Below are 14481 nucleotides of genomic sequence, written 5' to 3'. Positions count from 1 at the left end.
CACACACATATATACACACACACACACACACACACACACATATATATATATATATATATATATATATATATATATATATTCCTAGAAAGGCACAATCTATGGCCAAGTAGCCTTGGAAGTGCCTGAATCACTACTAGAAAGCATCTTCTTCACTCCTGGTGTGTGTGATGAAGTCAGTTATGGTGATGGGCTAGAGGGAAATTCCAATGGAAAATTCTTCAGCTAGGCTTTCAAGGTTATGCTAATATTCCCAGAAAGCAGAATCGATGATTTACTCTCTGTCTCGAGGCAGACATCTTGAAAGATATTCATTAAAAGAGATCATTATAGAGCCATGTGACATCAGATTCCCCCCAAAAAGAAATCAATCTGTGGAATGGCACAGACACAGGTGTGGCAAGAGTTATAATGCACCTGTGATATCTACTAGCACAGGAACTGGGGAGGGGAGAATACCCATAAGCTCGTAAAAAGGCTTCCAGCCCACTCCCTGCTGGGTTAGCTGACAGCATTTGCAGGAAGGTGTAGGATACATTGCACTTTTACAAGCAGAAGTGGATTGTGTTCCTTCGGACAGAAGGGCTGAAGCAGAACTCTGCACTGGGTTGGGCTGGGGTGGGGTCCAAATCATCATGAGAATAAAGGCAGCCAAACATCCCATGCTCCCAACATGGCCTACCTGGCGATGCCTGTTCCATTAGATTGGCAGTCATAAATGTCATTGCAGGTGTAGACACAGCAGTGACTCTTGTGACCTGAGCAGGTAGAAGAGGCATGAGGCAGCTCTCCAGCTGAGATGTAGATCCTGTACACAAACACAATGATAAAGGTTTTCAGCACTCAGAATAGCTAGACCTCCTGCATGTGCTTGAAGATTGTCTTTACTCCAGGGCAGCGCAAGGTCATTAAAAGACGCCTGGGCAGGACACAAGGCCTAGGCCTCACCTTCATCTCTGGATTTTTCTGGACTCCCTCAGTTACAGCTCAGATCCAGCCTCCTACAGGTGGCCCTTACTGCCCTCCCCCCAACTAGTGCCACCTCTCTGAGGTTCTCTCTCATTTAATCAGCAATCAGAATATCAATTCAGCATCCTCCCCACCCCAAGGAACCTGCAGAAGGGTGATGCTCTCAATTTTTCCACACAAGAGGCCCAGTGGATTTCTCACAGAATCCCCCGCCCTGGCTCCCCCAAACAACAATCCATTTTTGCTTTTGTTGCCTTTACATTCCAACATTCCATCCCAGCAGGGCTAAAATCCTTTATGTCACACTTTAAACCCTCCTTCTTGCTCAATTGTCTGGGAGAAGGGCATTTTTATCTAATAAGCTTCCATGTGCTTGAATAAAGCTATTAACTCTCTCTCTCTCTCTCTCTCTCTCTCTCTCTCTCTCTCTCTCTCTCTCTCTCTCTGTCTCTCTCTCTGTCACTCTATCTTTCTGTCTCTCTGTCTCTCTCTCTCCCACATATCTCTCTCTGTCTCTCTATCTCTGTCTCTCGGTCTCTGTCTCTCTGTCTCTTTCTCTCTCTCTCTCTCTCTCTCTCTCTCTGTTTCTCAGTCTCTCTCTCTTTCTCCCTCCCTCCCCACCTCCGTCCTTCCCTTTCTTTCCTCTCCCTCTTCCGCCCAAAGATTCCCCTTTACTTCTGTTCAATTTTCCCAAATGCCCATTATCTACATTGCTCCACTGTGGGCCCTCTGAGGGTTCCCTCTCTTCCGCTGGCTAACATTACAGTTAGGAAGGACAAGTAAGCAGCAATCAGTGGCCTGAATGACTCCCATCTCTGTCTGGTCAGGTGGGGCCAACAGGATGAAGAACCCCAGGTGCTTGGAAACTATCCTTGGAACTCATGCTACTCCTCCACAGGGTCTCAGCCATCGAGTTCTAGGAGGTATCACCCAAGAAAGGGCTTCAAGCAGCCATGAAGAACATGCCTACTGACTGCCTATTTTATTGTAATGGGATTCTTCATTTAAAACAAGATGATTAACCTAATTGTATTAGCAAGAGATTAAGGGGGATTTTCTCCTGCTGATGTAATGCAGGGAGGATGGCAGGACACCAGGGCTACAAGCAGCTTCCAAAATCTTGATTAGCTTCTTTCAAAGTGAAGAAAGTAAATCTCCAAATGTGTTAATGAGTTTCTTAGGACCCCCACTGGGGCTAACCAGGCTGGGAAAGGAATGGCCAGAAGATGCAGGAGAAGTAAGTCCTGTGGCCACAGCCTCAGAGAAGGGCTTCAGTGAGAATGCCGGGCTCTCCAGCACTTCTTGCTGCTATTTGCCTATAGATGACACACACATGCCAAGTGGCCCCCTACGTTCCCATGTGTACTCATTTGGCTTTATTGTTTTAACATCTTCAAACTAGACAGTCCTTCATAGATGTTCCCCTCCTCTGCCTCTCCCTTGGGTCATGCAGGTGGCCCTGGGCTCTGAGGATGTCCACTCATTCAACACCAACGCTGACTGTGGTCCTATGCTGCACCCATGAACATAAAAACGGGTAGCTTTTATAGAGCACTGTAAGATTTGCAAAGCATTTTACATGCTATCTTATTCAAGGCTCAAAACAAGGTAGGTGAAATAATTATTCCCATTTTACAAATGAGGAAACTGAAGCTTAGAGAGGTTAAGTGACTTGGCTAAGGTCACACAGGTAGCAAGTATCTGAGGCAGGATCTGAATTCAGGTTTTTTGACTCTAAATTCCAAACTCTATCTACTGTGCTGCCTGGGACTATGAACTGGCTGTTATCCCAGGACCAATCTAGCAAGGTCCAGTGAGGCTTCTTGCCAAGATGGATACCCAGTGATCAGCATGCCATTTGGTGGCTGCCACCACTTGGATGACTGTCTACTAGGCTCTAGAAGGGCTGCCATCTGCATAGGGGAACGCAACTTGCCATCACTCACATGGGAGATCTTTGAGTAACTGAAGCAGAAACTTTTCAAACGGCTAGTATTTGTTGATTTAAACCTTTAATCAATAAGCATTTGTTAATCCAATACTGTATGGCTGGCTCTTTGCCAGACAATGGAGCTGCAGAGCTGGCAAGAAAAGCAGCCCAGCCCTCAAGGAGCTTATGTTCTCCTGAGGGAGCCAACATGGAAACATACAGATAAATCCTACACAACATACATACAACATATTTACAAAATACTTTTGTGGGGAGGGAAATAGGCCCTCAAGAACTTTAATTTTTGGAATAATGATGACAGCAGAGATAAAAAAGGCTTATTTCTTCAGAGGAGAGTTTCATTATTTCCTTCCCCCAATGTTCCCAAGCACCTGGACTTCATCAGTATAGATGTCTCTTCCACTAAGGCCAATGCAAATATGCTAAAACCCACTATCCTGCCTTCTACTTACCCCATCCTCCTCCTCCCCACCCCAGTCAGTCTGGGGCTGAGCCCCTGGATAGATTTCTTCATTCATCTTCTGAGAGCTTAAGTCAATAAATATTTATTAGTAAATCAATTGACAATTAACCACCTACTGTGTTCCAGGTACTCTGCAGGGCTAATGATTCAAAGAAGGAAAAGATTGTCCCTGCCTTCCAGGAGCTCACAATCTAATAGGGGAGACAACAAGCAAAGAAATATGCATAAATAATCTCTAATATAGGATGGAGAGGAAATCATTGTTATTTGCCCTTCCTTTTCAAAAAGGACCGATGACCTCACAGGGTAATGTCTTAACTCATGCATGAACTGGATTTAAGTGAGGCAGAGTTGCAGAAAGTCATTTGCCTCACTATCTCTCCCAGTCATCAAAGTCCAGTGGCAAGAAAAAAAATCAAGAAAACTGATGATGGTCTAGGATGCAGCGCACAACCATGAGGTCTCCGATGTCTGATCCAGTTCTAAATGCCCCACAGTGCCAGCTTCATCTGCATTCAAGGATGTTGTTGGTATTGGCTCATTCCACCAGGGGAAGTCTTCTCATGCTTTGAGTATATAATCCCCTAACCCACTGATGGGTTTAGGGTCATGGGTTACCTTCAATTTGGTTTAGCCCTTCTGCCAAGGTGGTTCACTAGAGTGTGGCTGATGTGCATGCTACATCTTCTTGGAGTCACAGATGAGAATTCAGTGTCAAGTAGACACCAAAGGTGGGTGAGCAGCTCTGAAAAAGTCTTGGCAAGCCCTAACATTACAGGTGCTAGTCCTTTCTGATCACCCTATACGGGCCCAATAATTAGAGGGAAGGCACTAGAATTACAGGTTTCTATGTGGCACAGTGGATAGAGCAACAGACCTGGAGTCAGGAAGACTCATCTGCATTAGTCAAAATAGGGCTTCAGACAGTTACTAGCCATGTGACTTTGGGCAAATGTTTTAACAATCCAGCTAGCAGCTGTTGTGGGGGGTGAAAAGACCAACAACAAGAACACTACCAGCACACTGCAAAAGCACAGGTTCTTTTGATCTACTTTAGTAAGGAAAGCAACCTTAAGGGGTTGACAAGTTTACTTTAATCCAGCATACAGACAGCATTCACTTAGTTCAGGGGAAAAAACCAGCATGCTGAACTTCAGAGCAAAATACAAAGAAATTACAAACATCAACAGGCAGACCTTCTCTGATTCAAATCCCAATACATAGTTACCAGAGTTTAACAAAGTCCCAACATCCAGGTTACAAGCTGGAGGGCTCTTAGTTACAGCTGCCCAGAGTCTCCGAATTACCTTGAGCCACCACGAGTGAGAGCCCTAAACAAATTACAAACATTGACAGACAGACCAAATACAGATTCACAGTTACCAACATCTAGGTTCAGACCAGGAGCTCATAATGCGGGCTGGCCCAGAGTCATTCGAGCTGCTGTGGGTAAGAGCTCCAAAGAATAGAAAGCCAACTCTGGTTTTATATCTTTTTCAGGGTTAGGGGTGAGTCACACATGTGACTCACCCACGTGACCTAGAATTGTCACAAAGAGGGGACTTAAACCCACGTGGTCTAAAAGCCTCTGCTGTTTCAGACATGTCACTCAAATTCATGTGTAAACTAGACCCTCCCTTGAGGCAAGGAGGCACCAAAGACACCCAAATCTAATTAAGGAAACAAAGGCCAAACTCTTCAAGGGTACTTGGTTGAACTAAATGCTAAGAGCCCATTTTGCTTACCAACACAGCAAGTCACTTAACCCTGTTAGCCTCAGTTTCTTCATCTGTGAAATAAGCTGGAGAAGGAAATGACAAACGATTCCAGTATCTTTGCCAGGAAAAACCCAGATGGGGTCATCAAGTGTTGGACACAACTTAACAGCAATAATTACATGGCACTGAAATTAAGAGGAGTTGGGAAAGCCTTCCTGTAGAAGATGGGATTTCAGTTGGAACTCAAAGGAAGCCAGGGAAGTCAATAGTTTGAGTGGAGGAGAGGGAGCATTCTGTCCTTTTTTGACAGCTGAAGAAAATCCTGAGAGTTGAGAGATGGAGGGTCATGTTTGTGGAACAGTCAGGAGGCCAGTGTCACTGGATCAAAGTGTATGTGCAGGGGCAGAAGGTCTATGAAAACCGGAAAGATAGGACATGGCTAGGCTTTAAGGGACTTTGAGTGCCAATGATTCTGAAGGAGACAAGGAACCACTGAAGTTTATTTACCAGGGGAGTAAAGTGGAGAGAGCTGTACTCCAGGAAAATCACTTGAATGGCTGAAGGGTGAATGGACTACGAGGTAAAGAGACTAATAAGCAGGCTTCTAATTTTCCAGGTGAAGGGTAACAATGGAATGGAACATCCTGGGAGCTGCGTGAGTGAGGAAAAGGACTGCCTATGAGAAATGTGAGGGAGACAGAATGACAAGATTTGTGACTTGTGGTGAATGACCCATTAGAGATATTCCTGGACTCCACCCGAAAGGCCGCATTTCAAATCCCGCCTCGGCCACTGACTAGCCCCTTAATCTCCCTTGGCCTTTATTTCCCTATCCATTACGTGAGAATAATAATAGCATTTACCTCCCAGGGTTGCTTTGAAAATGAAATGAGATCCTTGGACAAAGTGATTTGTACATGTTAAAGAAATACATGAATGCTCCTTATCACCATTACTGATGCTTTGTGTGAGGCAGGGGGACTGAGGGAGAGGGAGTCCTGGGAAAAGACACCCAGGCTGTAAACTTGTGATGACTAGAAGGAAGTTAGCCCCACAAGATCAATGGGGGAGTTAGGCATGAGTATAGGGGGTAAACCCGTTTTTGAGTTTTGTTTTGGACATGCCAAAGGTGAGACATCTGTGGGACTTCCAGTTATAAATGTTAAGCTTAGAAGAGAGATGAGGACTAGGTATGTAGATCTGGGAAGCATCAGCAGAGGTATGAGAGTTGAAGCAGAGGGAGCTTATTAGGTGGGAGAGACAGACAAAGAAATGGATAGGTGATGGGACAAAGACCCAGAACACTTCTGCTAAGCCTCTCCCAAATACCATCTTATTGATCCTCACAACAATCCTGCAAGCTCAGTGCTGGTAGAATCCTCATAAGTGGGATGGTGAAGCCCACTCATGGAATTGACATAGCTCAGGGCTTCTGACTGACATCTAGGTCTGAGTCTCCAGGGAGTGACTAAGGAATCACATGACCTATAAGAATCTGGAACTTAGAGAAGCCAGACCCACTTCCTCCCCACTACCACCTCAGCACCCTCGCCAAATACTGTGACTGTGATTTTAAATAAAAGGTCTCTGACCTGGGAGAGGGAGGCAATGACCTTTCAGTTAAATTTATAGCCTGTGATAGGATAAGATCATGGGTTAGAAACAGTCTGAAATAGCTAACACAAAAAGAAATCATTTGATATTTTGGGGAGTAGGCTTTGCTTAGAACAGGAAAAGAGCTCTTAAAAATATTTGACCTGGGTGGGAGGGGTCGACAGATTTGCATTTCAAAGCCTCTCACTGCTTCATGGAAGGGGGTTTCTAGACCCATGGGGAGATGTGAAGCATGTGTTATGTTTTTTTTTTTTTTATTTAATGCTTGGGATGGGTCTGAATTTAAATTCTAAATTGTTCATGTGCAATTTTTTTTCTGTTTACTGTCTTGTCTCTGTGTTTGAGAAAAGTTTTACATTCAATGTTCATGGGGGAATTTTTAAACTCTAGGAACTGAGTTTAAAAGAAATTAGCAAAAAAAAAAAAAGATCGCTGGAGGGCTGAGGGAGAAAAGGTTGGGAGACTGAAATGGGCTCTTTTAGTATGCAAGTTGTTAGATAAGGAATCAGAGCCAAAGCCCAGCCCAGAGGAAGAGAGTTTAAAAAAAAAAGTTTAAAAAAAGAAATCTGTGTGTCGGTGGGATGATCACTTTAAAAGGTTCAGTTGTCTGTTTAGAATGTGATTAAATTGTTTTAAGATAAAAGCAGCTGGGAAAAGAGAAGTTTGGTACGTGTAATACTCTCTTTTCATTTATTTGAAATGTTTTACGTAGTTTGGGTCAAGATTAGGAAAGAGATTGAAGTTGGAATGCAGAGGGACTTTAGCAAAGTTGCAGGATAAAAAATAAACCCACATAAATCCTCAGCATTCCTATACATTACTGACAAACCCAACAGCAAGAGATAGAAAGAGAAATTCCATTCAAAGTTATTGTAGACACTATAAAATATTTGGGAGTCTATTTGCCAAGACAAACCCAGGACCTATATGAACATAAGTATGAAACACTTTTCACGTGAATAAAGTCAGATCTGAATAAATGGAAAAATATCACTTGCTCATGTTTAGGCCGAGCTAATATAATAAAAATGACAATTTTACCTAAATTAATCTATCTATTCAGTGCCATACCAATCGAACTACCAAAAAATTATTTTACTGAGCTGGACAAAATTATAACAAAATTCATCTGGAAAAACTAGAGGTCTAAAATATCTAGGCTATTAATGAAAAGACATGCTAGAGAAGGTGGCCTAGCCATACCAGATATTAAATGGTACTACAGAGCAGCAGTCATCAAAACTACCTGGTACTGGCTAAGAAACAGAGTTGTGGATCAGTGGAATACGATAGAAATACAAGATGGAGAAGTCAACAACTATAGAAATCTACACTTTGATAAACCCAAAGAGGCCAGCTTCTGGGCTAAGAATTCACTATTTCACAAAAACTGCTGGGAAAATTGGAAAATGGAAGGGCAGAAACTGGGCATAGACCAATATCTCACACCATATACCAAAATAAAGTCAAAATGGGTTCATGATTTAGGAGTAAAGGCTGGTACTATAAGTAAATTGGGACAGCAAGGAATAGTTTACTTATCAGATTTATGGAAAAGAAAAGAATTCACGACCCAACAAGAGATGGAGAGCATTACAAAATGCAAAATGGATAATTTGGATTATGTTAAATTGAAATGTTTTTGTACATAAAAAGCCAATGCAACAAAAATTAGGAGGGAAGCAGAAAATTGGGAGAAAATCTTTACAACCACTATCTCTGATAAAGGCTTCATTTCTAAAATATTCAGGGAACTGAGCCAAATATATAGGAATACAAGCCATTCCCCAATTGAGAAATGGTCAAAGGATATGAACAGGTAGTTTTCAGAGGAAGAAATTAAAGATATCTATAGGCATATGAAAAAATGCTCTGGATCACTACTGATTAGAGAAATGCAAATCAAAACAACTCTTAGATACCACATCTCTCCTGTCAGATTGGCTAAAATAACAAAACAGGAAAATGATAAATGCTGGAGAGGATGTGGGAAAATTGGAACATTGTTACATTGCTGGTGGAGTTGTGAGGTGATCCAGCCATTTTGGAGATCAATTTGGAACTATGCCCAAAGGGCTATAAAAATGTTCATACCCTTTGACCCAGCAATACCACTTCTAGGGTTGTATCCCAAAGAAATCACACAAGCGGGAAAAGGACCCATATGTACAAGGATATTTATAGCAGCTCTTTTTGTGGTGGCCAAGAATTGGAAATCAAAGGGATGCCCATCAATTGAGGAATGGCTGAACAAGCTGTGGTGTATGAAAGTAATGGAATACTATTGTGCCATAAAAAATGGGGATGATACGGACTTCATAACAACCTGGAAAAACCTACACGACATAATGCTGAGTGAGCGGAGCAGAGCCAGGAGAACACTGTACACAACCACAGATATATGGATTCCATGAGGACCAACCCTGACTTCGCTTCTCTCAGTAACACAAGGTGCAGGCACAACTCCAAAGGACTCACGATGGAGAATGCTATCTACATCCAGAGAAAGAACTATGAAGTCTGAATGCAGATTGAGGCACACTTCATGCTCGCCTTTTTCTCTTCTCTTTGTTTTTGGTTTTTGGGTTGTTTTGTTTTTTTTTTTTGGTTCTGTTTCTTCTTTCTCATTATTCATTCCATTGGTCGTAATTCTTCTCCACAACTTGACTAGTGTATAAATTAATTCAATGCGAAGTCATTCGTGGTAGTTGTATGAGATTCCATGCCATCTTGGGGAGGGAGGGGGGAGGGAGGGGAGAAAATCTGGAACTCAAAATTATGTAGAGCCGTCTGTTGTAAACTAAAAATAAAAATTAATTTAAAAAAATAAAAAAATATAAATCAAAAAAAATTGGGAAAGAAAGAGAGACAGAAGCTAGAAATAGGGGATTTGGGTGGGGGTAGAATGGTGGCTAGGACCACATGTCTCTTAGCTGCCATGTCCTCTTGGCCCTCCCCTCCCTCACCTTCCATATTGGAAGACTGTGGGTGGGTCAATCAGGGACTGAATTACATAATTCTTAGACACTTTTGCAATTGAGAAAAATCCTTTCTCAAATTATCTGGGGCAGAAAGTACTTCAGAGGATTTTCTTTTAAGAGTCCAAAGGGTTTTGTTTTTTTTTTTTTTTTCACCTGGAAGAGAAGTGACTACACCCCCCACCCCCAAGCCTTAAGCATTTTGTTAATTGCCAATATGTATAAAATGAGTATTGGAGAAAGCAGGGGGCCAAATTCAAATGGCAAATTTTCCTAATACTTGGGCCAGCAGTAGTGGGTAGCTCAGAAGAAGAGATGTTGAGTGCTAAATAAAATGTATTTAAGGGAATTCATAAATACCAGAAGTAATAGGATCAATAATTTCTATATGTGATAATCTGAAAATGTAAATGAAGTCATCTTATTTCTAAGTCGTATTTTGTTGTATATAATATATAATCTATTATATATAATAATAAATACATATATAATATAATATAACATAATTATACATTATAATATAATATATAATATAATTATATATTATATATAATTATATATTATATATGTATATATGAATTAATCTTTTAAGAAAAAAAGTGTGGTAAAAATTTGATAGTTTGAAACTATTGCGTTTGGTTATGAAAAAGTAATATTACTTTTAATATTCATTCACATAATTTGATGGGTAATTTCAATCTCTTTTTAAATACATAAAAATGTTTAAGGCATTAAATTTGTATGGTTTTTTATCAGAGAAAAATGATGAATGGGTTAAAAAGTTGTTATTGTTCAGTTAAATTTGCTTTGCTATCACTTGATAGCATTTGTAAGATTATTAATTAATACTGTGTGAGAATCTGATGTAATTTTTATGTGCGAGAGGTTTTGTGAGTAGAGAATTTGGAAACTTTGTGATATCTAGAAATTATGTAATAACAAAGAATTGAGTTGTTATATGTTTTAACAACCCAGCTAGCAGCTTCTGTGGGGGCGTAAGATCACCCCCCCCCCCACAGCCAGCACCCAGGAAGCTCCCGGCACCCAGTAGGCTGCCGGGACGCCGGGAAAGCAGAGGTTCTTTTTATCTGCTTAAACAAGGAAAGCACGGTGAAGGGGTTGACCAGCTTACTTTAATCCAGCTATCAGTTAGCATACAGACAACATTCATTTAGTTCAGGGGAAAAACACCAGCATTCAGTTAGCATTCAGTAGGTTCAGGGGAGCATACACACAAGCATCAAGAGACAGACCAAATATAGATTCATTGACTTACTTCATGGGAAAAAAAACAGCACCCTGACCTTCAGAACATTCATTTAGTTCAGGGGAAAAGAACCAGCACCCCGAACCTCAAAACCAAAATACAAACAAATTACAAATATCAACAGACAGACCCAATACAATTCATAGTTACCAACATCTGGGCTCGGCCTGAGAGCAAGGGCTGGCCCAGAGTCACGCTCCCCGTTGCTCCCACACCAACCAGAAAAGGAAAGAGAGCTCTTCAAACTGTCCTCTCCCCTCTTATAGAGTTTTTGACAACATTAAGCGCTGCCTGAACGACCAGGGCCGATTGGTTCTTGAGTTGGCCCCTTCTCCTAGCGTAGACTAGGTTAACACCCAATAGGGCGTGGCTCTGGAGTCAACACCTCCCCTCAGCCAGCCCCATGACTCATCACTCATCAGGAAGTTCTCTGCTTCCAGGCATGGGTTTCTGGGCTTCCTGCCCCAGAAGAGGTCACACAGGAAGTTCTCTGCTCCCAGGCATGGCCCAGCAATGCTCAATGAGATAAACTGAGTCACTCAAAGAAATCAAAGGCCACTCTGGCTACATTATAATACTTTGAAAAATATAGGGGTGTGATTTTCAAGCCTGTATTATCTAAAGATATATTTATGTATGTTAATCTGAAAGTTTATGGACTAATTTGTGATGCCATTTTGGGAATTTGTGAATAAATCCCAATGCTTAGAGGTTATTTTTGCTTTAAGAAGGAGAGAAACACATATCATTTTAGAGCTGTCCAAATGATTTTCTTCATGAAAGTTTAGTGACAATCCCTTTTTACATCAGAATCAATTTCAAACTGTTTTTAAAGAACGGAAAATACTTTTGAAAAACAAAATGCTTTGTAAAATCTTTTGTATAATTTTCAGAAGGCCTGCTGAATTTCCATTTGTAAGATAATTTGTTGTAGTTCAAACCAACTATGAATTTCCAAGTTTCTGGGTGAGGACCTTATATTTGGGGAATTAATGCTTATATAGCAGCTTCTATAGAGGCCTGGGAGGGAAGGGTGATTAAAGATGAATGACAAAACAGGGGAGATCAGGAGTTATGGGGAAGTTCAAGATAAAGGGAAGAGACTCTGTGCCACCTTCAGGTTAGAGAATAAACTAGGAAAGGCAGTTATTCTTAACCCTTAGGGCATTGTTTGCTCCTGTGTTTTAAGTACCCTAAGAAAGGCCCATTCTATCTCTTACTCTAAATTTTTGAGTCAGGAATTTTGAAATCGCAGTCTTCAAATTCCCTACTCCTCCCTCCCCCTTAGTCTAGACAGGAAAAGAAAAAGAGCTTTACCTTTCCCTACCTGGCAAAACGGAAAGAAAGAGAAGGGGCTACAGAGAAGGCCTCAGAGGCTTTCTGGGCCTATAAGGATGGAAAAGCCTGGAAACAGCACAAAGCTAAAAAGCAGCAGGAGCGTAGAAAGCAGCATGCCTCAGACATGGATAAACTTTGTTAAAGTTGTAGTCTCTATGTAAAGTGTATCCAACAAAATTGAAGTGCATCAAATCGGTAAATTTTTGTATATGGAGTTACTAAGGGAGAAACCTGATTAGCTGAGAATTTGCAAATGATCTCTAGTGACTGGCTTTAAAAAAAAATTAAACTTAAGATGTGAGTCCTGGTAGTTTCCATTAAAGATTCCATGCAATCTGATATAGAAGAACCCACCCTCTGAGGGACATCCCATTAGTTACTCAGGAGAAAACAGGTGGATGTGATGCTGTGTGTGGAAGGCTGAGATGTTTTCTTTTCTTTTTGGTGGCAGCCTCTAATCAAAACAAGTAGTCAGTGATAAAGGAAAAGTTTCTGTCCATATTTGTTACTTTTGTGAAGGGAAGTTGTGGTGCCTAAAGACCTAAAAGGTTTTATGGGAGAAATGGAAAATTGGATTGGATTAATGCAGATATGTGAAATCTTGTTGTTTTTAGTCAAACGACTGGGTACATTGGTGCTCTTAAGATAACATTCTTTCTTAATATTAATGGGGATAATTTGGACAAAGGGAAAAGAAGTTTGTGAGAAAAGAATACAAATGTAAGGTTGAATCATTATCCCATAGACTAAGGCTGGGATTTAAAGTTACATAGTATCTATGTGGAAGAAGGTCCTTAAATGTTTCAAAGTGATATAGGAACAATTAGGTATTAATACAAATGGTGTAATTAATTACTGGAACTGAATCAGAGACATCTTCAGTTTTGGGAAAAGAATTTCAATGTAAGTTTCTTAAAGAGAGGTAAGTTGTAGAATACTTTTGCATTAATGCAAAGTGTTAAATGTTTCTGCTCATTAAGCTTGGGAGACAGATGCAAATGTCTTAGAGCAATAACTTATGACATCAATGGGAAAATTTTGTGAATAAGGGAGGAAACATATGCCAGCTATTTAGAGCTAGCTTTAAGGATGTTCCTGAAGCAACATGAGATTATAGTCATATCTTAAACTGATTACTGGAACTTGCTATTCAAAGATTTACTGGGACTGTTAACTGGTTGTTTTCCTTAGTCTAACTCCAGGTGTGAATGTCAAGGAAGGCTGTTCAAGCCACTGATCCATGAGGACAGCAGCCCTGTGAAGAGCAGGTATGACTTCTTGGCAGAGTTGAGAGAGCAACTTCCGCATGGGCTGAGGTGGGACTCTCTTGACTTCCTTAGCTGAAACCTGGCAGACCTTGGGCCTGATTCCATGCAACTTGTAGTTTGACATAACCTCTGCCTGGGGTTGACAGGAAGCTGTGGAACATATGGTCCCCTTACTCTAAGTCCCTAATCTCTTGATGGCAAATTTCTATAATGAGAAGTTTTGTAAGTACAGTAACAATTTGTTAAAATAATTGATTATGGAACATCTTAGATTGCTGTAGGACTGGGACTAGTGTTCCTGTGTGTGGTCTTGTATACGTTAGGGTCCTTTACTTCTTGGTAATGGTATGGAGACAATTAGGTCAAGGGCTTGTGAGGATATTATTTGGTTAATATCAAGCTTGTCTAAAGTTTTGTTACAATTAATAATGTTAAAAGAAGAATGGCTTGTGGTTTATGTTGTAAATGCCATCAAAGAAACATGGCATGACTAAAAGTTTATGATGTTATCTGTACTGTATTAAATGCTATCTTCATCCAGAGAAAGAACTGTGAAGTTTGAATGCAGACTGAGGCACACTACATGCTCGCCTTTTTTCTTCTCTTTTGTTTTTGTTTTCGGGTTTTTTTTTTTTGGTTCTGTCTCTTCTTTCTCATGATTCATTCCATTGGTCATAATTCTTCTCCACAACTTGACTAGTGTATAAATTAATTCAATACGAAGTTATGCATGGTAGTTATATGAGATTCCATGCCGTCTTGGGGAGGGAGGGGGGAGGGAGGGGAGAAAATCTGGAACTTAAAATTATGTAGAACCGTGTGTGGTAAACTAAAAATAAAAAAAATATTTAAAAAATCGATTATTTCGTGTATTTATGTATGTAGTGGAGCCTGTTGTTAATTTCTTAGTGAAATCTC

General features: G+C 40.7%; 1 protein-coding gene across 1 annotated transcript in view; it reads right to left on the bottom strand.

Annotated features, from left to right (window-relative positions):
- Window positions 1-14481, bottom strand: part of TCERG1L (transcription elongation regulator 1 like) — a 346843-nt gene that overhangs the window by 142557 nt on the left and 189805 nt on the right. The window contains exon 5 of the mRNA XM_036736337.1: window positions 680-805. Coding sequence (XP_036592232.1) covers window positions 680-805 — 126 coding nt within the window. The remainder of the gene's footprint in view (window positions 1-679; window positions 806-14481) is intronic.

The sequence above is a fragment of the Trichosurus vulpecula genome, chromosome 8, assembly GCF_011100635.1.
Source record: "Trichosurus vulpecula isolate mTriVul1 chromosome 8, mTriVul1.pri, whole genome shotgun sequence".
In the NCBI taxonomy this organism is placed as follows: Eukaryota; Metazoa; Chordata; class Mammalia; order Diprotodontia; family Phalangeridae; genus Trichosurus; species Trichosurus vulpecula.
This window is presented reverse-complemented; position numbering and strand designations above follow the sequence as displayed.